At 34.6% G+C, this 23,394-nt stretch overlaps 1 protein-coding gene across 2 annotated transcripts; it reads left to right on the top strand.

Annotated features, from left to right (window-relative positions):
* The first annotated feature begins 1,212 nt into the window (after window positions 1-1,212).
* Window positions 1,213-21,494, top strand: LOC146942812 (symplekin). Of its 2 annotated transcripts, none has more exons than XM_085756896.1 (27): window positions 1,213-1,648; window positions 1,758-1,917; window positions 2,402-2,494; window positions 2,869-2,971; window positions 4,364-4,526; window positions 7,976-8,150; window positions 8,514-8,642; window positions 8,744-9,358; window positions 9,489-10,112; window positions 11,818-11,883; window positions 13,089-13,202; window positions 13,304-13,549; window positions 13,903-13,950; window positions 14,038-14,178; window positions 15,900-16,052; window positions 16,148-16,210; window positions 16,748-16,858; window positions 16,950-17,033; window positions 17,122-17,169; window positions 17,982-18,056; window positions 18,336-18,431; window positions 19,258-19,338; window positions 19,423-19,494; window positions 19,888-19,932; window positions 20,013-20,096; window positions 20,226-20,329; window positions 20,874-21,494. In XM_085756896.1, the coding sequence occupies exons 1-27, from the start codon at window positions 1,437-1,439 to the stop codon at window positions 20,986-20,988; spliced, it is 4,020 nt and encodes a 1,339-aa protein (XP_085613022.1). In that variant the 5' UTR covers window positions 1,213-1,436; the 3' UTR covers window positions 20,989-21,494. The 2 variants fall into 2 exon arrangements, with proteins under 2 accessions (XP_085613022.1, XP_085613023.1); XM_085756897.1 differs by lacking the exon at window positions 20,874-21,494 and adding an exon at window positions 20,431-20,684.
* Window positions 21,495-23,394: the final 1,900 nt, after the last annotated feature.

The following is a 23,394-nucleotide window of genomic DNA, read 5'->3' as shown; positions in this document are numbered from 1 at the left end:
CATAAGATATTTGTATTTGGTCGGGACCATGGTGAGTGAGTTTTCTAATGCTCATGCTTACAGAGAGTTTTGTGATTTCAATTTAGAAAAAAATTCCAAAGATTGATCTCGGCTGTGGAAATTGATGATGCATAAGAGAATTCGTCGTTTCATGTGGTTATTACGACACAATAGATTGTTGACAAATGATAAGTCGAGAAAGATGCTCCTTAGCACAACTAAATGTCATCCCTGTGGGGATGTCGAAGAAACGACGCTAAACATTCTTAGAGATTATCTGATAGCAACGAGTACATGGATTATAAAGTGGATAAACTACGCCAATGTGTGCTTTTTTGCATCCAATTTAGACCAATGAACAAGGTTAAATTTGTATGAAAAGTTGGGTTTAGATGAAGGCTAGAAAATGAATGTGTTTCAGACAACAACTTGTTATGCTTTTGAGATATAGAACGATACATGGTGGTGATTGTGTTATTCCAATCAAGCCATGGTTGGAGGTAAGTTGGAGAGTGTAAACGTATGTTGCAATATTTCACTCACATCAGGTATCATGAACGATAAGTTAGTGCTGGAGAATGTTTTACGTCATCTGCCTGATTTTGGTTGGGTTCGACTCATTACGGACGGAGCATCTCGAAGTAATATTGTAACACGATGTGTAAGAGTTATGCGCGATGATACAAGTGGTGGATTTTGTACTTTTAGTGTGTGGTCCTTACGTGACAGAACTTTAGGGCAGGGGTGTTTGAAGGGTTGCGATTGATCTGTGATCGTAGACAAAGCTAAAATATAATAGTAGTTCATTTTTTTTTTGGTAGCCGAGACTTGAACCCCAAACTTTGCATATATTATGCATTGTTCCTAACAACTGAACTGAAATAAACTCACGAGAGAATAGTAGTTCACTTATAGTTGTATATGAACGATGCCTCGTTCAAATTAAATCTTTGTTTTTAGTTTTTTTTTTGTTTAATATCTTTGTTTTTAGTTAATTATACTGCCTTGCTTACGTTACTTTTCTGTTATTTTTCGCCAGGCCCTCTTATAAAAGAATGTTCGTTTAAAAATAAGAAAAACAAATAATAACAAATTAGATTTTGTTGGAAAAAGAAATAAAATAAATTATCTGCGGAGAAAGAATAAAAAAAAAATTGATTTGATTTGAGAAAAAAAGCAGATAAATTTCCCACTCCTGGCAATCCGAATGTTGAATAGCGCATCGTCCCACCGAGGCAGGCGGGACTTATGTTGTTGCGATTTATAAGAAAGAACAGTTGAACACCCCGCGCCCCTAATTCAATTACAATTTCTTCCATTTTCTAATTCTAATCCCAATTTTACCCTTCTCCTTCATCTTCATCCTCATCCTCACAATTACAATTTACAATAACAAACAAAACCTTGTTTTTGTTCAAAACCCTAACAATTCATTCATGGCCGCACCACCACCACCCACCAAAGACCAAGTCCTCTCTCTCCTCGCCGCCGCCAACAACCACGGCGACATCTCCGTCAAAACCACTTCTCTCAAACAAGCCAAAGACCTCCTTCTCTCCATCGACCCCTCCCTCGCTGCAGACCTTTTCCCTTATCTCCTCGAACTTCAGTCTTCTCATCAATCTCTCGTTCGCAAATTGCTCATTCAGTAATAATTATTAACTAACAACTTCTCAATTCTACTTTTTACCAATTCGTTTCTTTAATTTACGTCATATATAAATTTATCTCATTTTTTTATTTTATTTTTGTTTCAGAATAATTGAAGAGATTGGTTTTAGAGCCGTTGAACATTCTCCTACATTGATTTCTTCATTATTAACGTTTTTAAGAGACACTGATGTAACTGTCGTAAAGCAGTCTATTATTAGTGGAACAAACATCTTCTGTGCTTGTTTTGAGGAGTTGATTTTGCAGGTACTTTATTGTGTAACCCTTTTTCATAAATGCATAATTATTATTCATATGTTTCTTCATTTTTTTCTTTAAAAATGTTATTTTGTGAATTAAAATAGTGTTTTTGGGTGGGTTATAGTGGTGGATCTGGCATGACTTGCATAAAATTACCACTGATAACGCTGCCATGTTATGGATTTATCCGGGTTCTATAGTATTAGTAGTATTATTTTTGTAGTTAATAAGATTTGGCTGTGTTGAATTGTTGACAACCTTTAATAATTTCAAATTCTTCCTCTTGTCACGGCTAATTAATCCGGGAACTATTTACAATTGACTTCAGTTTTTTTTGATGGGTTTTCCACCTTCATTCTTGTCGCGTTTGAAGAAAGAAGGATTTGTATTTTGGGGGCAAAGAGCCTGTGCCCATGCCAGTCCCTCTATTTTCGTTACTTTGGTATGTAGTGTGATACTGACGAATGACGCTATTTTGGAAATTTGACAGTTTCAACAATGTGGTAATGTTGAGAGGTGGTTAGAAGAGATTTGGATGTGGATGTTTAAGTTCAAGGAGGCTGTTTTTGAGATTGCTCTCGAGGTAATTACTAACTAGCTTTTGCTTTTAATTTCTGCACAGATATTTGTTGTCTCATTCTATTTTACTGTATTCATTTTTTAGAAATTGTTATGTTCTGGAAAACATTTTATGTATTCATTCTTTAGATTACCATTTTATGTATTTTAAATGTTTACATGTTTCCAGTTGTTGTCTTCTGAGATTTTAGATTCCATGTTACTTATATTATGACTAGCTAATTGAGTTTAAACTTCTGTCAATCACTGGTTATTTGTTTATTTATTTTTTTAATTTTATTCCATGCTTGGAATGTGAATATCATTCTTTCAACCTGGCAAACAGTGGGTTTTTTTGTTTTCATTATGATTTGATAATTAATTTATTTGATTTTGAAGGGTGGTTCTGTTGGAATAAAGTTGCTGGCACTGAAATTCTTGGAGATTTTTGTATTACTTTTTACATCTGACATCAGTGATTCTGAGAAATCAGCTACTGAAGGTATTGCTTCTCAAATTTGACGAGTACAAGTTTTCTTTAAGTTATAGGGTTTCAACATTTGATTATTGTTCAATTCAAAAACAAATTTTAGATACCTAAAGAAAATAAAAAAAATGTGTTTGGTGTGCATTACAACCACAAATTATTCACCCCGATACGATTCATTATTGAAACGGGAGAAATGACAATTTGTAGGACTACAATAGATAGCTGATAGGAATTATAGATAGCTAATTTATGTAATACATCACTGTATGACTCATTTGCAAGAAAGATTTCAAAAGATCATTAGTGAAAAGTGAAAACACATGAGTACCTAGAACCATTTGAGGATAGAAATGACATATCGATTTGAGGCATAGCTATAGCTAGACTTCATCTAGGACAGTCGAGGACAAATGGCATCTAGGATGGTTGAAGCCAAACTGCATTTGGGATAGCTAGAGGTTGCTGTGTGGTGGACATGTCAATGGGACAAACTAGTCCAAGCGGAAGTTTGAATTCGATTTTGAGAGAGACAAGAGTGACTTTTTGTAGCATAAAATTGCTTTTGACATGTTTGGGAAATTGGGTGTCTTTGGGTAGAAATGCATTTGCTTGAGTTAGGGTGGTCAGAATATGTGCATCAGTGCATGACTAACAAACAAGGAAGATAGAATTATCAATTATGTATACAATGACATAGTCACAATTGAGTTCCGTATTTTTTAAGCGGAATAGTGACCAGACAGGTTATAGAGGATAGCTCTGTAATACTATGTTGAAGTTACAGGGTTTTAGACAAGGAAGGAAAGAGAGTAACTAAAGACTTTGAGTTCTGATTATTGTTTGATTTTTGATACCAAGGACTAAATACCAACCCTTAAGTTTACTAATAAAAGACAGATTCCTAATTCTAATTAAGGATACAAATTATGAAATACAAAGAGATATATGGAAAGAAGTCTTAATAGATAGTCTATTATATTTTAAATTACTCAAAGCTGCAGCCTAAATAACATGTGATATTTGTTATATATTCTTATATTTATATTGGGCCCAACTCATCCTTACAAAACCGGCGTGTAAGGTGAGGGCGGCCCAAGCTTTATAAACACCACATATGCCATATCTCTAGGCAATGTAGGACTAAATCCACCCTTTCACACTCAACATAATGAAGGTGTTGAAGGTTGCAATGAAGGCAACCCAAATGCTGCAATTAGGCAGCTAGGGGCGGACCGCTATGAAGGTGGATTTCCCAACATGTATTCTAACAAATTTAATTGGATTCTTTACATAGTTAAGTTGCAATTTTTCCTTCTCACGTTCCAATCTAGGATAGGGAATTGATTTGTTTGTATAATTGTCATCGACTCATCTGCTCATTCATATGTTAACATTGATATACAGGAGTCAGGCAAGCTGTTAATATCTCATGGTTGGTGGGTTCTCACCCTGTTCTTGATCCAATGGTGCTTATGACAGAGGCAAATAGGACAATTGGCATTTTATTAAAATTGTTGCAGTGTGCTGGCAATACCCCCGGTTGCTTGACAATTACTGTTGTGAATTGGTGAGTTTAATAGTTGCAGCTGTCATTGACCTTTGTTTTCATAGTATTGTTCACTCTTTCATTCTCTGATGGTGGTATATCCTATACAAGTTGTCCAATAGGCTACTTGTTGAACTTGTGTGGTAGCATATAAAAGGCTTTTTTTCCTTCTTCTATTGCATGATAACTTCTATTTGTGAACGGATATTTAGATAACAGTCGGCAGCCAAACAGTTTTTACTTTATATATCCACGCATGTTTGGTTTTTGTACCTTTCCTAGGCATAATTTTTCCTTCTCCTCATAACTAGTAAGTCTAGTATTAATTATTTTCCTGACTGACACTTTTCATATCTGTGTTTAAAATATGTCTGTTTAGCTGTGTATGTGTATTCTCGAGCTATTGTTGTTTTTAGCTTCAGTAAGGTAACAATCTAGCATAAACATATGCCATGCTTTAAATAATTCTTTCTATCCTTTTTAATGGTATACATGCCGAGTCAGATAGGGTTTTTGGTATTTGATCTTGTTTTTCATTTTGCTTCTTTTGGGCCATGTGACTCTACTGAATTTCCATGACTGATAATGAACCTTCAAGATTTTACCTGTTGAGTTACAAAGTGTATAGCCCATAAAAATGAAAGCAATGAAAAAAGTCAAAGTGTGAATGACATTATGAACTATATGTGAGTTACAAAGTGTACCTGTAGTCTATAAAAATGAAAGCAAAATTATTGCAGGGAATCATGAATGTTTGAATACTTTCTTGGGTAAAAAAATAGTAATTTAATGCCAGAAATGAACGAGTACAAAAACAAGAAGATGGAAACAAAAACACTAACTGCAGAGGTTTGAGCGAAAAAAGGAAGCTCAAATATTGCCACAAAATACAGAGATGCCCAAGTCTATGCCTCTCTGGTCAACAATTTTTCTCTTAAGCCCTTTATTTTAGAAGTATAGGTCCGTTGTTTCCAAGCAATGGTTCTGAAGTTAAATAGATTAAAACTGCATATGCATTTACTTGAAAACCTTTGTTGCAACTGCAATGTATTCTATATAATATAATATGTGCTATTTTAGAAATTATAAATATTGTATCGTGCTTCTGCCATAATCACTGCTTTTGCCGTTATATGTCTTAGGATAAATGAAAGGCTTTAAAAGTTTAGCACATAACTGCATTTTATCTGTGGTTTTACTATGTTCAAAACTATGGAGTGAGCATTGAAGCAGGGACTCATGGATAGAACAAGTTCAACTGCTTTTCTTTTATAACATCGCAGCATGCTGACCTGTTCTTTATGAGGAGTTAATGGACTTGGGTGCTTCTGCATTGGTGGTTCAATAAATGGAAGTTACGGTCATAAGAATATATAAGATGGTTCATTAGTTATACTATGAAGTGCCAGTTGGCCGGGTGATAGAAATCAAAAGTGATGCATTAAAATGGTCATCTCGTGAACTGAGGAAACATGGTCGTCAAGCGATGCAGTTTATTATTGTAAACTGTTAAGAGAAGACCATTTACTATTTACAATCTTGTGCTGTAAGCACATGCACAGTTAATGTATTTATTATAACAGCTGATGCACAATACACAATTAATGCCTCAATAATTCAAATTTTATTTTGGTGGGCTTGTGTTACATATTTATTTTGGCTCCTTTATCTCTCGATTTTTCATTCCATTTTTAGCTCATTCTGTTATGTGGATCTCTTGATTGTTCTCGCAACCAGTTTCTAAATTGCAACCTTTTTGTTTACCCTGTTTTATTTGCGCAAGCAAGGAATATGATAAATGATGGGTTTAATTTCAATTTTTCGCCATGGTCTGAAGATAAATTTGCATTCCTGTAAACATTTTTTTGAGAAATTGAAGTCTCGAGCAGCTACAAAATAAGCAATTAGTAATAAAGAATAAATATATTCATTGAGCTGTAACCAGTCTGTATGTTATCCACCTAATGACAATGCACATTGCTAGTCAGTTTCTTAGAATTTGGCTTGGAAAATAAGATGAGGCTGCATACATATTTATATGACAGACACATTCAATGACTGCATACATATTTATATATAAAAACTGTCAAGACAGTGTAAGGAAATCAATTGTGATTGATAAGGCTTTGCTTCTGAAGTTTGGAAGCATCGTTTTGTCATTTCCACAAGGCACTGTCTGGGTTATTTCTTTGATATTGTCCATAAGCTGGCCTTTTCAGCTTATACCAGCAACAAACATATCATTTGTGTGCATGGTCTTGAGCTGGAGCATATGTTTGATTTCTGATTGCTTTTTTTTCTCTACAATGTTGATGAGTGGGTAATATATTTGTGCACTATTTTAGTGAAAAATTGTGGCTTCATCACTGCCTGTTTTCTTTCATTAGAGTATTGCAATGTTTTGTAGCATTGCAACATATTTCAATTGACAGAACAAGGAGTTTACTGATTTATTTTGGTCACATGAGCATTTTCAGCTATTTTTTCAAATTCAGATATAGAGAATCATGCTGGACTCTACCTAAAATTCCCAAAAATGAATGGGTTAAGTAAGAATATCAGACATATGCTGTGGAGACTGTCTAACTGGCAAAACCATTGGAAAAATCCATTTTCCTTTTCCCCAGAAGTTCAGATGGCATAAAATCATGTCGAGTGACAAAGCATTAAAATTTAATTTTTTTTTTTTATGGCTTGAACCGTAGGTCTTCATGGTCTCTGCCTATTGTGATCTATTTTACTACCTTCTATACGATCTACTGTTTGTACTAGGGGATTCTACAGGTTTTCACCACACATCTCCCAACTATCTAAGATGAAATTATACCATCTTTTCATAGTTGGTTCTATCCCAAATTGCTCTTCAGTGCATTCATTTATTGCTCCAGTCCTATTCTTGCCCTTTACTTTTCAAACTAGTAACTGTAAAAAATCTAAATTCCTTGAATCATCTCAAGGATCAAGACCGACTACCAAAATTTTAGCAAGATCTTTAATATACTATTTTGCAGTTGGTTCAGGTTGTTTTTGACATCGTTTAAAAGCATTTTGTCCCATACTCTGTTAGATATATCCCATCTGCATAGGATATTATAATATGAATTTAAAACAAAATACTAGTTAGTATTGCTTAAAATCAAATGCAGATACTTTGACAGTTGTGCATGTAGTGATGTCTGTTATTGATACTCAACAACTAGCTATCCATGCTAATGGTTTTCAGTTAGACTGTCTTCGTCTAGAATTTTGAATGGATGAGCTGAAGTGATACTAGTAAAAGATACATTTCCGATATGCATTTTTATCCAAATGTTTAGATTTTTTTTAGAAGTTTTTGCACTATGATTATGTTGCTCTGTAGTATTACATGTATTTGCTTTGGTTTAGGTGCTGCTTCTCTTTTCTTGCCTCCACTTTCTGTCATGAAATATCATTTCAAGTCTAACCCTGTAATATATATGTTTTGACAGTTTAGCAGCCATTGCAAGGAAAAGGTCACAACATTATGATACTATCCTTTCAGCATTACTTGATTTTGATCCAAATGTTCAAACAGTGAAAGGATGTCATGTTCCCAGTATTCAGTACTCTTTAAGAACAGCTTTTTTAGGTTTTCTAAGATGCACTTATTCTCCAATAATAGAGGTAAATGTGTTTTTCTTCTAAATTTGAGCCTCAAACTTAAACTGTAATACATCTCGCCCAAAATTGTATGGCAATGAAATGGCTTAGATATTTGCTTTTTATCTGTGAAATGTTGACCAAATGGAACTATTGTTATTGTATCACACACAAACCTCCATATCTTTCTTTTCATTTTTTGCACACAATTAGAATTTTATGATGAATAACAAAGTGAATGATCACAAGCATGGGTAGGAAGAGAATTACTATGAAAATAGTTTCTATGAGGATCTTTTGCTCATAAGCGATAAGGATTCTGTATTCATATAGCTAATAATGTTTAGACTCATTATCTTAAATAATTATTTTCATTATGTTTTACAGTCAAGAGAAAGACTGATAAGGAGCCTGCGAGCCATGAATGCAGGCGATGCAGCTGATCAGGTAATTCGGCAAGTAGACAAAATGATTAAAAGTGCTGATCGCTTTACCCGTGATGCTCGAGTTAACAAGGCAAGTAGTGATTTACTGTTTTTTTCCTCTGCCAAGTAAGCTTCTGACACCTAGCACTAGTTTTCCCCGTTTATTTATTCAATATGGTTTTTAATTTTCAGGATGATCAACCATCAACTCAGTTGCCCGTTTCAGGGGAATCATCTAGGAAAAGACCTGTTCCTCATGATAATGAACAATTGGCCAATGGTCATGAGGCGATTGCTAAGCGGATTCGTTCTGGTCCTGACTCTGACTTTACTTCACCTGCTCAAGCTAATGATTCTGGGAGGGATCATAGCTCCGTTAACGGAGTGTCACCTAATGTTCCTGTTTTGGAAAGTGAACTAACTGCTGTGGAGCAAATGATTGCCGTTATTGGTGCTTTGATTGCTGAAGGAGAAAGAGGCGCCAAATCTCTTGAAATACTTATATCACAGATTCATCCTGATCTATTGGCTGATATTGTCATAGCTAATATGAAGCACCTGCCTAAGGCACCCCCACCACTAGCAAGGCTTGAGAGTCCATCAGTAACTCGACCAGTAGGTTCCCTCGTCAGTCAATCGCAGGTTATAACAACATCTGCTTCAATGAGTTCTGTCCAATCCTTGACTGTTTCTGCCCAAGCACAAGTCCCTTCAACTACAGCCATTTCTACTGCCACTTCTTCATCACCATCCGACACATCTAATTTCAGTAACCTTCCTGCTGATTCTAAACGCGATCCACGCCGGGTAAAATCTGCTTGATTTTTGCAAGAATCGGTTCCAGTTGATATTTATATAACTGGTATCTTCCATTTAATATTTTCATATTTACTTATAAAAACACCAATTGAGTTTCATTGAACTTCAAATTTTTCAGGACCCTCGTCGCCTTGATCCGCGGCGTGGAGCGATAACTCCTGGAGGAGCAGCTGTCTCAGTTACAGACGATACTGCGGCCACACATTTAGAATCTGAGGATCCCGTGTCTTTAATTAAACCTGCCTCACATCATGTTGCAAGCACCGATGACGATATCCAATCAAATTTAACAATCAAAATAGAAAATGATGACTTGATCTCCGAAGGCCCTCCAGTTCCAGGACCTGACCGGGTTAGTCCCAAAACAGAGGCTCTTGAAGGGCCTGGAGATCACCAGATTATGGAAGCAAATGCTTCTATGGATCCCGGGGTCTATTCCACTGATTCAAAAGATGAGAATCTGAGTACAGCAAATCTTTTGGACGATAATGAAACAAATGGGATAGATTCATCATCTATTTTAGAGTTTGATCAGTTTTCTGTTGACGTACAAGTGTCACCCACATCAGAAGATACCTGTCTGGAGTTGCCACAGCTTCCACCTTACATCCAACTATCCCAAGAACAGGAAAGTAAGGTGAAACACATGGCTATTAGCCACATAATAGAGTCATACAATCATTTGCAAGGGGCTGATTGTCAACAGTTTTGCATGCCACTACTAGCTAGACTTGTAGCTCAGGTAAAAAAATTGTTTCGTCTTTTTATTGTTCCAAGAATTAATGATATTTGAGGATATTAATGTGCATTTTTTTATTTTTATTTATATGTTTTACATATGTGGTTTACCATCAATATTTAAATTGTTTCCTCTCCTGAAGTTTAGTTATTTAGTATTTATATGCTACCATATACAGTCAATTGCCTTAACCATAAGAAATCAAATGGTACAACTGAAAAACTCAGATTGTAAGATTTACAGCACAAATATGATTTTGAAATTTCACTCAAAATCTTTGTTTCATCTTCTGAAGTACCAAAGTTAGTATGCGTTAAGAACTAGCTAATGATGATGCCGAGTCATAAAGATAAGAATGGTAGTGTGATTAGGCGTCTTTTAAGGTAGGTGTTGTGTAATAAACCCTAAAGGTTATCAAACAAATGTGTTTTTGTGTTCGTAAATATATGTTTGGAAACATTAAAATATTTAAAAACCGGTGGTTTTGATTACTCAATCTTGCAATGGATAGTGAACCCAAAGGAATGTTTTGGTTTGTCATAATCATAATAGATTCATTAACACAAAGCATCGGGTGGGGATGCTGGGCACATGTTATTTGAATTTGTTAGAGATGTTATGATTTGTGTGTGATGGTGCTGATAGATTGAATTTGTTATATTCTATTCTATTCTAGAATGAAGTGGTTATATATATTGTTATGGGGCTGTCGTGGGACCAGAGGAAGGTTTGGGTAGAATGATCAATGATGAATGAAGCACAGTCATATCGAGGCAATAAAATTGAAGAGGTGGAAGCTGTTTCGGAATACTGTTTGTAGTTGCGTTGCAATTAAGTAATGAGTGGGGTTGGTAGTTAATAGAGTGGTTCTTGAAAAAGTCTCTGCAGAATGTGTAGCTACACTAACATGCATTTGTGAAGTCAAGACATGATTGGGTTGAAGCTGCGTTGGTTGGGGAGTTTTAAGCTGCCTATGGGGAATGTGAAGCTACCATTGTTTTGAAAGCATACCTAGTTTTTGAAACTTCAGTCAGATTACTAAGATAATGAGATGGGGTGTCACTATGGTGGGATTTATAGCCAATCCGTTGTAATTTTGTGTGATTATTGGTTGCCTGTCGTATTAGTTATTACAGTTTAAGCTTTATCTTGCGGAAGGAACTTTTTGAAGGTCTTGTTTGATTTACTTATTATTATTATTATTATTATTATTATTATTATTATTATTATTATTATTATTATTATTATTATTATTATTATGTAATTTGTTTGGTCATTGCTCATCTTGAGCCTTTTCTACATCATTTTAATTATTTTTGCCTTTCCGGAAGAAAAAATGAAATGCATATGCGGTAGTGTTTTTGCTACTTAAAGTTTAGGTGATTTGGGTTCTGAGGCTCAACAGGGCCAAGGCAAAGATACTTCCAGATTACCCACCAACGAGGTTCTGACACCGACAGCAGGAGTTGAACCCACGCTTTTGCGGGGTATGAGCCAACTCCTTACCAACTGGACCAACCTCTGTTGGTAGAAATATATTTTACTAAATTGAAACACTAAGTACTGCAATTCACATGACATATAAAAGTTGACTGTAATGCAAGCTCTGATTAATTTCTGTACGCCACAAGGAAATCACTTTAATCATTTTTCGTCTTCACAAGTTCTGAGCAGCATTATCATTTATTATTTTGGCTCTCTATTGCAGATTGATAACGATAATGTGATCATTACGATGCTGCAAAAACACATTCTGGAAGACCACTGGCGAAAGGTGCCTCTTCTGCATTTTAGAATCTGTTCTAATTTTTTTATTTTTTATTTATATTTTCAACGAGGTTACAAAGATTTGCTGAATATATTTCGAGTGCAGTTGTTGGCCCCATTAGTTTGATTATCATTATACATTTCACTCTCTTCAATAGGGGTACTCTGGCAGTTGCTATTCATGCATGAGAGCCAAACAGAATTGTGCATAATTTTGCATTATGGATCCAAAAATTTGGACTACTTGGCTGAGACTATTGTGTACCCCACTAAAATGAGTACACCAGTTACCTCCTTTTATGGGACGTTGATTTATTAATTAAAAATACAAAAGATAAGGATTAACCTTGTCAATTTTTAATTATATGCGTGTTTTTTTACCCATTTATTGGAAGAGGCTTAAAATGTGTATGATGGTATATTTTGTGGTTTAGATGAATCATCTTCTATTAGATGATAATAAGTGGAAATAAATGCAACTATATTAATGTGATGATATATATTAAAATCATAGTTGTAGATTTGACCTCATTTGTCAAGCATATTGTGTTGCTAAGCTAAAACATACTCCTCCATTCCACACCTTTGGTAGTTTAAGGTTTTTGTACACATATTAAGAAATCATATAATTGAAGTGTATTTGTACTAAAATACCCTTGATTTTATCATTAATTGTTTTACAATTCTCATTTCTCAATGCAAAGATCATAAATACATAAATACAGTTGGATTTTTGAAACACCCTTTGTCTTGAAACAAAAATAAAATGCTAAAACTTCCAAAGATTTTGAATAAAGATTTGGAATGGAGTGAGTATGATGTTGTAGTTGAAGCTTATATGCAGTCTATTACTTATAGAATGAATTACATATATGATGTTGGGGAACATTATGTATAATGAAAACTGGATGATCGAGTGTGTGCTTGAAGAATTAAAAAAAAAAAATAGTGGCTGGTTACTTGTTGGAATGTCTGGATTCTGGAGTCGATTTTTTATTGAAGAATTAAAAAAAAAATAGTGGCTGGTTACTTGTTGGAATGTCTGGATTCTGGAGTCGATTTTTTATAGTATAATCGACGAGTAGTTCCAGTCTTGTATGACTCTAACTTGTTAGTTTCATGTTGGTAAAATAATTCTAAAAACATTACCCTCTTTGGTTCATTAATTTCTTTTAAATGATTCTAAAATATTACTTGCTAATGAATTTTCAGGGGCATGAACTTGTTCTGCATGTCCTGTACCATCTTCACTCCTTGATGATATTGGATTCAGCAGGAAACACTTCATCTTCTGCTGTTTTATATGATAACTTTCTCTTGGGAGTGGTATGCTCATAAATGATTGCTTGGGTTTTTTATAAACGACATTTTTATGTCATTTAACATAAGGTCATTCTTATAACACTCAGATTATTACCTCTGTGTAGGCCAAAACTGTATTGGATTCTTTTCCAGCTTCAGACAAGTCTTTTAGCAAACTTCTTGGTGAAGTTCCATTTCTGCCTGAATCTGCCTTGAAGATTTTGGATGATCTATGCTATTCTGATGTTGTTGATCACGATGGAAAAATTATCCGCGACATTGAGCGTGTGACTCAAGGCCTTGGTGCTATCTGGAGTTTAATTTTGGGTCGTCCACAAAACCGACAAGGCTGCTTAGGAATAGCATTGAAGGTAAGCTGTCTGTCATTCACGTGTCTCTAGTAGCTTAGTATCGGTCCTTTGGACAGTGAATGTTATCTTCCCTGATTGATGATTAATTTGTTGCCTTCAAATTCTTCGTGTACATGTTTTATAAACTTGGTTTTCCTTTTCCAATTATTTGGTCCGATATATATATTTTTTTCAAACAAAGAAATACTGTTTTTTATGTATATGAGTATCACGTCCACTGTTTTGCAAAATAGCCACTATTTAAACTGTTATTTGTTTGCCTGTTTTCTTGAAGTTGGCTTTTCTTTTTCTGTTGTTGGAGCTGTTTATTATGTTGACTTTCTAATTTTTAATCTGTTAAATTACCATGGCAGTGTGCTGTTCATCCACAGGACGAGATTCGAGCTAAAGCTATTCGGCTGGTATAAGCTATAACCTCTTGTTGTACAATATCAAATGAACTGTTTATTGATAATTTAACCAACTTCATTTTTGCTTGTGTTGGACAGGTGACAAACAAGCTCTTTCAGCTTAGTTACATAGCTGAAGATGTTGAGAAATTTGCGACAAAAATGCTTCTCTCTGCAGTAGATCACGAAGTTTCAAATGCAGCGCAATCTGGACCTACTGAACAAAGAACAGAGGCACAGGTGTAAACTTGTACTATTTTTAGGCCTTCTCTTTTCTTTTGTCTTTTTTTTTTTTTAGTTCTATACCTCGTAATGATCTCTCTGGAGAATTCTGTTGAGACTTTAGAGTCCCACATTGAATGAGATAAAACTTGAAATTATACAACAACAACAACAACCAAGCCTTATCCCACTAAGTGGGGTCGACTACATGGATCAAATGCCGCCATAATGTTCTATCATAAACCAAATTTGGATCCAACTCATTGACCTCTAAATCTTTTCTAATGGTTTCTCTAATAGTTTTCCTAGGTCTTCCTCTACCTCTTTTAACTTGACTCTCCTCCATTTGATCTACTCTTCTTACCACGGCATCTACGGGTCTTCTCTCTACATGCCCAAACCATCTAAGCCTATTTTCTACCAACTTTTCTACTATAGGTGCTACCCCCACTCTCTCTCTAATGGTGTCATTCCTAATCCTATCTTGTCTAGTCTTACCACTCATCCAACGCAACATCCTCATCTCCGCTACGCTTACTTTACTCTCGTGTTGGCTCTTAACCGCCCAACACTCCGTACCATACAACATTGCCGGCCTGACTGCTGTCCGATAGAACTTTCCTTTCAGCTTAAGTGGTACTTTCTTATCTCACAAAACACCTGAGGCTCTTCTCCATTTCAACCACCCGGCTTGAATACGATGATGTACATCAGCTTCTATTTCTCCGTCATTTTGTATTATGGACCCAAGATATCTAAACCGTGTAACTTGGGGTATGATATGATCTCCAACTTTCACCCCAAGGTAGACCCACTTCTCCTTTTGCTGAAGTTACATTCCATATACTCCGTCTTGCTTCTACTCAGGCGGAAGCCATACGCTTCTAAGGCTTGCCTCCAAGTCTCTAGCCTCCCGTTTAACTCCTCCCTCGACTCACCAAGCAAGACTACATCATCTGCAAAAAGCATACATCTCGGTGCTAACTCTTGGATGTGTTCCGTCAGCACATCCAAAACTAAAGTAAAAAGATAAGGACTTAGGGTTGACCCTTGGTGCAGTCCTATTGTTATGGGAAAATCTACGGTATCCCCATCCTGCGTCCTCACACTAGTCGAAGCCCCCTCATACATATCCTGGATAGCTCGAATATAGGCAATCCTCACCCCTTTCTTCTCCAGGGCTTTCCACAAAATCTCTCTAGGTACTCTATCATACGCCTTCTCCAAATCAATGAAAACTAAGTGTAAGTCTTTTTTATCCGTCCGATATCGCTCCATCACGCGTCGAAGTAAGTAGATCGCTTCCATAGTCGACCTCCCAGGCATAAAACCAAATTGGTTATCCGTAACGTGAGTCTCTTTTCTTAGTCTTCGCTCAATTACCCTTTCCCATAACTTCATGGTATGACTCATTAGCTTAATTCCCCTATAAAACTTGAAAATATATTTATTGTAAATAATTATAAATAAGAAGAAATCCTCACCTTACAAGCCGATTTTGTACGAATGAGTTAGACCAAATCATAAAACTTAAGATGGAGTAAAAAGAACAGAAACCTATTGAACAGAAATACATTCCCTGATATTTCTGTTCCTAGACATGATCATGTTTTGTCTGTTTATTTATCTTTTTTGTATATTTATTTTGCTCAAAAATATATCAAACCAAGAGAGACATCGTTTGGTCATTGCTGTGTTTGATAAACTCATCGTCAATAGTGGCTTATTAAACTTTTCAGGTCGAAAGTCTTGAAATAAGTGGTACTTCACAGGTTAAAGAGCCCGAAAATGACCCTGCTGGAGTTGCTAAACCATCAAGTCAAAGTGTTTCATCTATATCGTTTTCTGAGGCACAACGCCTCATTTCTTTATTTTTTGCTCTATGTACAAAGGTTAGTTTTATGCATAATCACTCTTGGCAATGACTACAATGATGATTACTTTTAATCTGTTTCGGTATATGACCCAAGTTTTCTTATCCTTGCAGAAACCCAGTCTTCTACAGATTGTATTTGATGTCTATGGGCAAGCCTCAAGAACTGTAAAGCAGGTCTGTTCTGTTTATTATGTTAGTTTATCTGTATAATTGTTGCAATAAACAGATAACTAGGTTAATCATCCACTTGGGTCTTTTATGTTATACACACATGAGTGTTTTCGACCTTAGTCTGAACACTAGTTATGAAGTTTGCCCTGGTCTTTGGAGCAGTTATACTATTTAATACCTCTGTCTATGGGCAAAGTCAAGAAGTGTGGAACAGATCTTATTTTGGTGACTATGTTAGTTTACCAATAGGATAAATAAAATTAGATTAACTCATCTCTTTCTTCGGTTCACATAAAATGTTCAGAGTATGTTAGTTTACCAAGATTGAGAGCTTGTGCCTGAACTGTCCGCTTTCCGTCTCATACATTTTTCTGCATATTCAATCCTTAGGTTTAGCTCATGTATGGGACAGTATCCACACCCAATTATAACTATTTAATTTTCTCTGAAAACATAAACATTTCACCTATATCATTATAACCACGTCCCTGTGCTGCAAAGGTGTTTGTCGTTTAGCTTTTTGTTCTAATGCTTTTGCAGGCTTTTCATCGCCACATTCCTAATCTTGTGAGGGCCCTAGGGCAATCTTATTCTGAATTGCTCCATATCATATCTGATCCACCAAAAGGAAGTGAAAATCTTCTGACACTGGTAATTTACGTTCTCGTTGCTAAATATAGCTTATTATATTCCGAGTTACTAGCACATGAAAGCTGATTTTAATGTTGTTATTTTCTTGAAGGTGCTGCAAATATTGACTCAAGACACAACACCATCTTCTGATTTGATATCTACCGTTAAACATTTATATGAAACCAAGTTTAGAGTATGTTCAACACCTAAAAGCAATGCTAAATTTTCTTGCAATGCTTTGATTTGATTTGTTTTCTTATTATTCTGGTTCTCCTTTGCAGGATGTTACAATTCTTGTTCCATTATTGTCATCGCTCTCCAAAACGGAGGTTATATTGAAAACTTTCCTTCATTTTATTCCTTTTGATTTACATTATTGTTAAATTTTTCTTTAAAATAAAATTGACGTAATTGAATGTGCGGTGTGCATCTCATTTTGGCATAAAAAATATTTAGATTTTAATTTATATACACCGTGCAACTTTTTTTCACATATCTAATCACATCTCACCATTCACATATATGTGGTGGTTTTTTAGGAACTAACATAACAAAGTGGCATCATAGTGTGATCTAATTGGTTGTATATGCAAACAAAATCTATACTGCAGTGCAGAGAAATTGATCACAAAATGTTTAGGAATTTTTATTACAAAACCATTGTATTATAGTGCAACACGCCGTTTTATGCTAATGTTTGGGATGCTTTTACTTTTCATATTTTTTTAGTTAGTTCTCTGTATAGGTATCTTCTGCATTCTTTTCAGGGCCGAAAATGTTAGATTAATAAGTTCTGTTAAAAGTGTTCTATGACAAGATTCTCATTTATAAGCATCCTTTCAGTTGGTGTTTAGTTTATTGAAAGTATCTGTCCAATGTCAAATCTAGATCCAGCTGGTAAAGTTTATTCTAGGACCTACAGTAAGCATGTTTTATTTGTGAACCACCATCTAGTTCTATCTGGTTAAGTTGTGGAATTGTGTGAAGACGTTGTCATTTTCATTGGGTTCAACATTTTCTCTTTAAACAGTATGTCAGTACTTTAAGCACATGATGCAATGTTAGGTGTTGATTGGCATGTTCTTGTTGTAAGAATGGTGGATATTGTAAGGTTTCAGCTTCAATTGTTTCCTGATTGCAGGTTTTACCAATTTTCCCCCGACTTGTGGACCTTCCATTGGAAAAGTTTCAAAGGGCACTTGCCCACATACTACAGGTACATGTGAATTCTCAAGCTGAATTTCATATTCTGTCTCTTACTCATTATTTGGGGTTACCTACAATCTGGGGATTAGCACTCTTAATTCACACCCCACTTCCATAAATCAGTTTCCTTTTTGGGTACGATCAATGCGACCTATATTTAAGTTAGCCTGAACAGAGTGAAATTATAACGGGGTATTTAAAGCTTTTCATTGTAACTGTTCATATATTCTTTATCCCCGTCCCCCCTCTCTCTAAATGGGTGCTAAGTATTCTAAGCTATTCATGGCAGGGTTCAGCTCATACAGGTCCAGCTTTAACACCTGTAGAAGTTTTGGTTGCAATCCATGGAATTGTTCCTGAGAAAGATGGCCTTGCACTTAAGAAGGCACGTCTTCTATCATTTTATGTACCGATATTTTTCGAGTTCTGATTCTCTCCTCTCTTATATCTGGGGGTTAAAGTACATAAGTAATTTCTTTTTTAGAAAGGACTTGGTTTTTTCCATATAATTGCAGAGTACTGATTATCGATACAAAATAAAAATGTGATGTATAATGTGATTCTGCTGGTTTCACGCGATTATCGGTGTCTTGTTGTAAGTGCATTATTTTCCCTGGGAAATTTAAAACGCCTGTTTTACTCTTTTTGCGGCCTTTTACTCATGCGTGAAAAGCTCTAGCATAGCACTGTTTAGATCTAATGAAATCACTGTTCTTGTCTTGTGCATTAAATGTTTGGTCTGATTGTGATTGTCTGTACCATGGTCTGCCATATAAAATGCAACCCTGATTTAATCAAATTTTTCAGTAACTATAATGCTACTCCCTCCGTCCCGGAATAACTGACCCATTTTCTAAAAAAAAGTGTCCCAAAATAACTGACCCATTTCAATTTTCAATACAACTTTCATCATTCTCAATACAATATAACACTAAATAATACTACTTTTATCATTCCCAATACAATATACTCCACTTTCCCCTTTATTTATAAATTTTTCTTAATATGTGTGAAAAACAAAATTGTGTCAATTAAATTGGGACGGAGGTAGTAGTACTTTTTTTTATATGCCCATTACCATTTAGCTTACCAAAATCTGATTAGCTGTACTGTCTTAATCTTTATTCTTAGTTGCATATGTCATTATATCAACCATTGAAAACCTTTCAAAACATAAGTTGTGACTCTGAATTATTGTTTTGGACTATCAGATAACAGATGCTTGCTCAGCTTGTTTTGAACAACGTACAGTGTTCACTCAGCAGGTTTTGGCCAAGGCATTGAATCAGATGGTCAGTAGATTCAGTATTTTCATGTTTGACCAATAATAGTGGTTGTACCTTGATTGATTTTTGCCTTATTTTTAAAAAATTCAGGTTGATCAAACACCGCTGCCTCTGCTTTTCATGAGAACAATTATTCAGGCCGTTGATGCTTTTCCTGCACTGGTAAATTTGTTTTTCAATTTTGGGTATACATGCTCTGCTGCTTTTGTTAATGCATTTCTTGATTGTTAAAATATACTATTTTGAAGTTGACTTCTTAGATGATATGTGCCATACTGGCATGTTCAGAGTTGTTTTTGACTTTCTCTTGTGAACTCCTTGGAATATCTTATAAAAGTAACTTATACAGAGCTTATGTGGATTTATCCCCATTCCCTCTGTCGTTGCAGAAACAACTTTTGTATGAGCACTTATTAATTTTAGCACTTGATTAAACTGTACCCGAACACTCCCTTAGTCCTAGGAAAATGTTTGGTTGTTGTTTTCGTTGTGGTGTTTTGAAGTCTTGCATCATATGGAGAAAATGTCAACTTATAGTTTTAATGTGCTATCTAGGTTGATTTTGTCATGGAGATACTCTCAAAACTTGTGACCAAACAGGTATGCTTACTTAATCTTGAATTCAGGTTATTCCAATAAGGCCTTTCCGCAGCTGATGTTTTACTTTATTCTGAGTGCAGGTGTGGCGTATGCCAAAACTTTGGGTTGGTTTCTTAAAATGTGTATATCAGACGCAGCCACGTTCTTTTCATGTATTATTGCAGGTACTGCATCTTGTTCATTATTGTGATATGGCCTGAATTGTGATAATAAGTGGTGTGCATCCGCATTCATTGTCTTTCAACCTGGTTATGTTGGGTTGAATCATAACCTTTTTGGTTTTCTCCTTGTAGTTACCGCCTCAACAACTGGAAAGTGCACTCAACAAGCATGCCAATCTCAGAGGTCCCCTTGCTTCTTATGCCAACCAACCAACTGTAAAATCTTCACTTAGTAGGTAAGCTTTTCTAGATATGATTATTTTAGAAAAGTCATTCAAGAACATCTGCAATGAATTTTAAGCACTTCATCAGGGTACATTTTTTGTTTAATATGAAGGAGGCATTCAAGAACTTCTGCAATGAATTTTGAGTATTTGATCAGGGTACATATTTGGTTTAATTTGAAGTAATAATTTTGTAACTGTTACGGCCCTTGAATCCTTGGTAAAAACTAGATGTGGTTAACTCTTGAAGGGTTCTCAAGTTTTTTTGCTGTGTAAACTGATCTGTCTATAAATGACATAATGTTGTCAGCTATTATTCCTCAGCTAATAAAATAGGTTAAGATATTTAAATGTGATTTGATCACAATTTTTTGGTCCATTTGTCACCGAAGAACTTTTTTTGGAGGACGAAGAATAAAATAGGATGATATACTTTGAAGTGAATATATCATATCTATCTTGTTTGAGTTAAGATTCTCCTTTGCATTCTGGGATATACTTGAGAAGCTGGCTGAATTTCATTGTTAATAACTAAAATTACAATATCAATGTGCAGATCAACTTTAGTTGTTCTCGGCCTCGCAAATGAAACACACGTGCAGCAACATTTACCGACATCATTGCACCATTCTGAGACAAGTACTTCAGTTAGTGGGGCAACTCTGACATGATAGTTGATTGACTGGCAGAATTTTAGTCCATGGCCCAATTGAAAATATGGTCGATGAGCTCGTCAATTTCTGGGGTTTCCAGGCAACTAACGTGGAAACCCACAAATTAATAGTTCATATAGTGATCGTCGACAAATTGTTTGAACCAACCGGAATGCAGCTTATTGAGTGTTTATATAACCCGGTTGAATCAAAGGCGTGCATTCTCAATTGTATCAACAAATTTCCTCTCCATGATTGGAGCCTCTTTCAAGTGCTTGAGGAAATCCACCCAGCTTCCTTCCATGACTGTATCTTAGTTTTTTGTGGGTTTTTCATTGTATTTTTATTATATTATTCATCCAATTTTGATGTATTTTTACCTTTTTTGGTCATGAAATGTGACTCTGCATATATGTGTAATTGCATGATCATCATTCTCCAAAGGATGTGATAATCCTGATAATGCTCAAAATGCAATTAAGCTGCTGAAAGCCCCGAATAAGATTAAGGGTTCGTTTGATGTAGCTTTTTTTTAACAGATTTTTTTAAGAAAACTTTGAATGAGAAATTTATTAACTTCACGTAAAAAGTCATTTTAAATGTTTCATCTTTTTGCTACAACTTTTTTTTAGATAATAAAATTTAAAAAAAATGCTTAAAAGGAAAAATAATTTTGAATAGATTCACAGAAAATTTCTTAAAAAATATCTGTTTGATATTTTTTTACTATTTTAAGCCTCTGTCAATGAATTTTTGAAGAATATCAAAATTTATTTTATAATGTATAACTAATGAGTATATTTGAATAAGTTTTCGTAATAATCATTTTTAGAAATGTTAAAGTAAAAATCAATTCTTTTTTATGCGCTCTAAGAAGCCTCAATTTTGATTGTAGTAATATTTTCAGGTCTTGGGGGTAGTGCTATAGGAATTATCCTTCTGTGATATTAGCCAGAGGTGTTCAAAAATCAATTTACTTTAATGGTAACCAAAGAATTTTTTTTGTTATAAAACAAACGCAACTGTAGAGATTAGTACCACTGCAATGGATGACAAGTTTTTCCTCAAGGGTTTTAATATTGTTGCGTTCTCAAAATTCAATTCTAAGACATCTTATTAAATTGGAAGAAATTTCTTATCATATCATCAAGTGCTATTGGGTTAGGGTAAGAAAATAATGATACAATATGAAATGATAATTAAAATTTATTTTACAAGGCTGTATTGGATTTTAGTATTTTTTTTTAATTACTTTAATTCAGTTAAATTTCAAACTGAATTTTATTCATAAACTTATTGCATGTTTTATATTTAGGGTGCCCCTGAATCCTTGATTTTTACTAACAACCGGTTTTTTCCAACAGCAAAAAATTCAAGCAATGTATACCATTTTATTTCCCTTCACCCATTTCTACGCTGTGGTCCAAGATCAATTCAGCCGAGTTGGTGGAAGCTAGGGAAGCTTTGGAAGTTGTTTGAGACTATAGTTACAAATTTCCTTAAATTGTGATTATAAACAAATAAAAAATAACGCTAATAGGAAGATTTAAGCAAAATCATGCTTATATTTTACACTAATATTTCGCACTACTTTAATGCAATTTCTAGTTTTATTGCTACTATTATTTGTTATGAAATGTCTTAAGTTTGGTTGCGTCAAATAAAAAAATATAGAAGAATAAGATGGTTGGGAAATTTAATTTACGTATTGTTTGGAAGGTTTATTATGTTGAAATTGTTTTATTTTAAACTGTGATCAATCAAGGTTGCCCAGAAATTAAAAGGTTATCAATGATTTATTTATAATTATTGTTTTTTTAAAATTATTTAACTAGAAATTAAAATACAACTACTTAATTACTACTTGTTATAATGTTGATCGCAAATAATTTTTTTTAGGAAAGATCGCAAATAAAATTTTAACAATTTTAGTTTAGAAAAATGTGTCTCAAAATATGCAATGGTAATATGATACCTATATCAAATAAATTATTAATATTATTTTATATATAATAGCCAGTTTCTAAAATATGTAATAATATATAATATGTGGTTACTATTTGGCGGTTAACAGAAGGGATGAGGAAAAACCGTAAAACTGTCTAACTACTAGGAAGGTAGTTAGCTTGTGTGTTGTATTTAAAGTTGTAAGAAACATAATTGAAGTATGAGGAAATAATTCGACAAATATTATAGTCTTTCTGTTGCACAATAGGATATTATGTTTTTCAATCTTACTTTGCTTTTCGAATTATATTATAGTCATTCTACTTATACACATGCTCCAAATAACAAACTTTGCTTTTCGAATTATATTATAGTCATTCTACTTATACACATGCTCCAAATAACAATGAAGTAAGATTGAATTATATATTTTATGCTTTACATTCTTATTTTATTCATATTATGTTTTACATGAAT

The sequence above is a fragment of the Medicago sativa genome, chromosome 3, assembly GCF_051527215.1.
Source record: "Medicago sativa cultivar Bolivia chromosome 3, Bolivia_mono, whole genome shotgun sequence".
NCBI lineage: Eukaryota > Viridiplantae > Streptophyta > Magnoliopsida > Fabales > Fabaceae > Medicago > Medicago sativa.
The sequence above is the reverse complement of the archived record's forward strand: the minus strand, read 5'-3'. Positions and strand labels throughout refer to the sequence as shown.

Coding starts and splice junctions, on each gene's coding strand:
- LOC146942812 (XM_085756896.1), top strand. CDS start 1,437: ATGGCCGCACCACCACCACCCACCAAAGACCAAGTCCTCTCTCTCCTC. Junction 17,170..17,981: donor CATCGCTCTCCAAAACGGAG/GTTATATTGAAA, acceptor TCCTGATTGCAG/GTTTTACCAATTTTCCCCCG. Junction 20,097..20,225: donor CTTTTCATGTATTATTGCAG/GTACTGCATCTT, acceptor TTCTCCTTGTAG/TTACCGCCTCAACAACTGGA.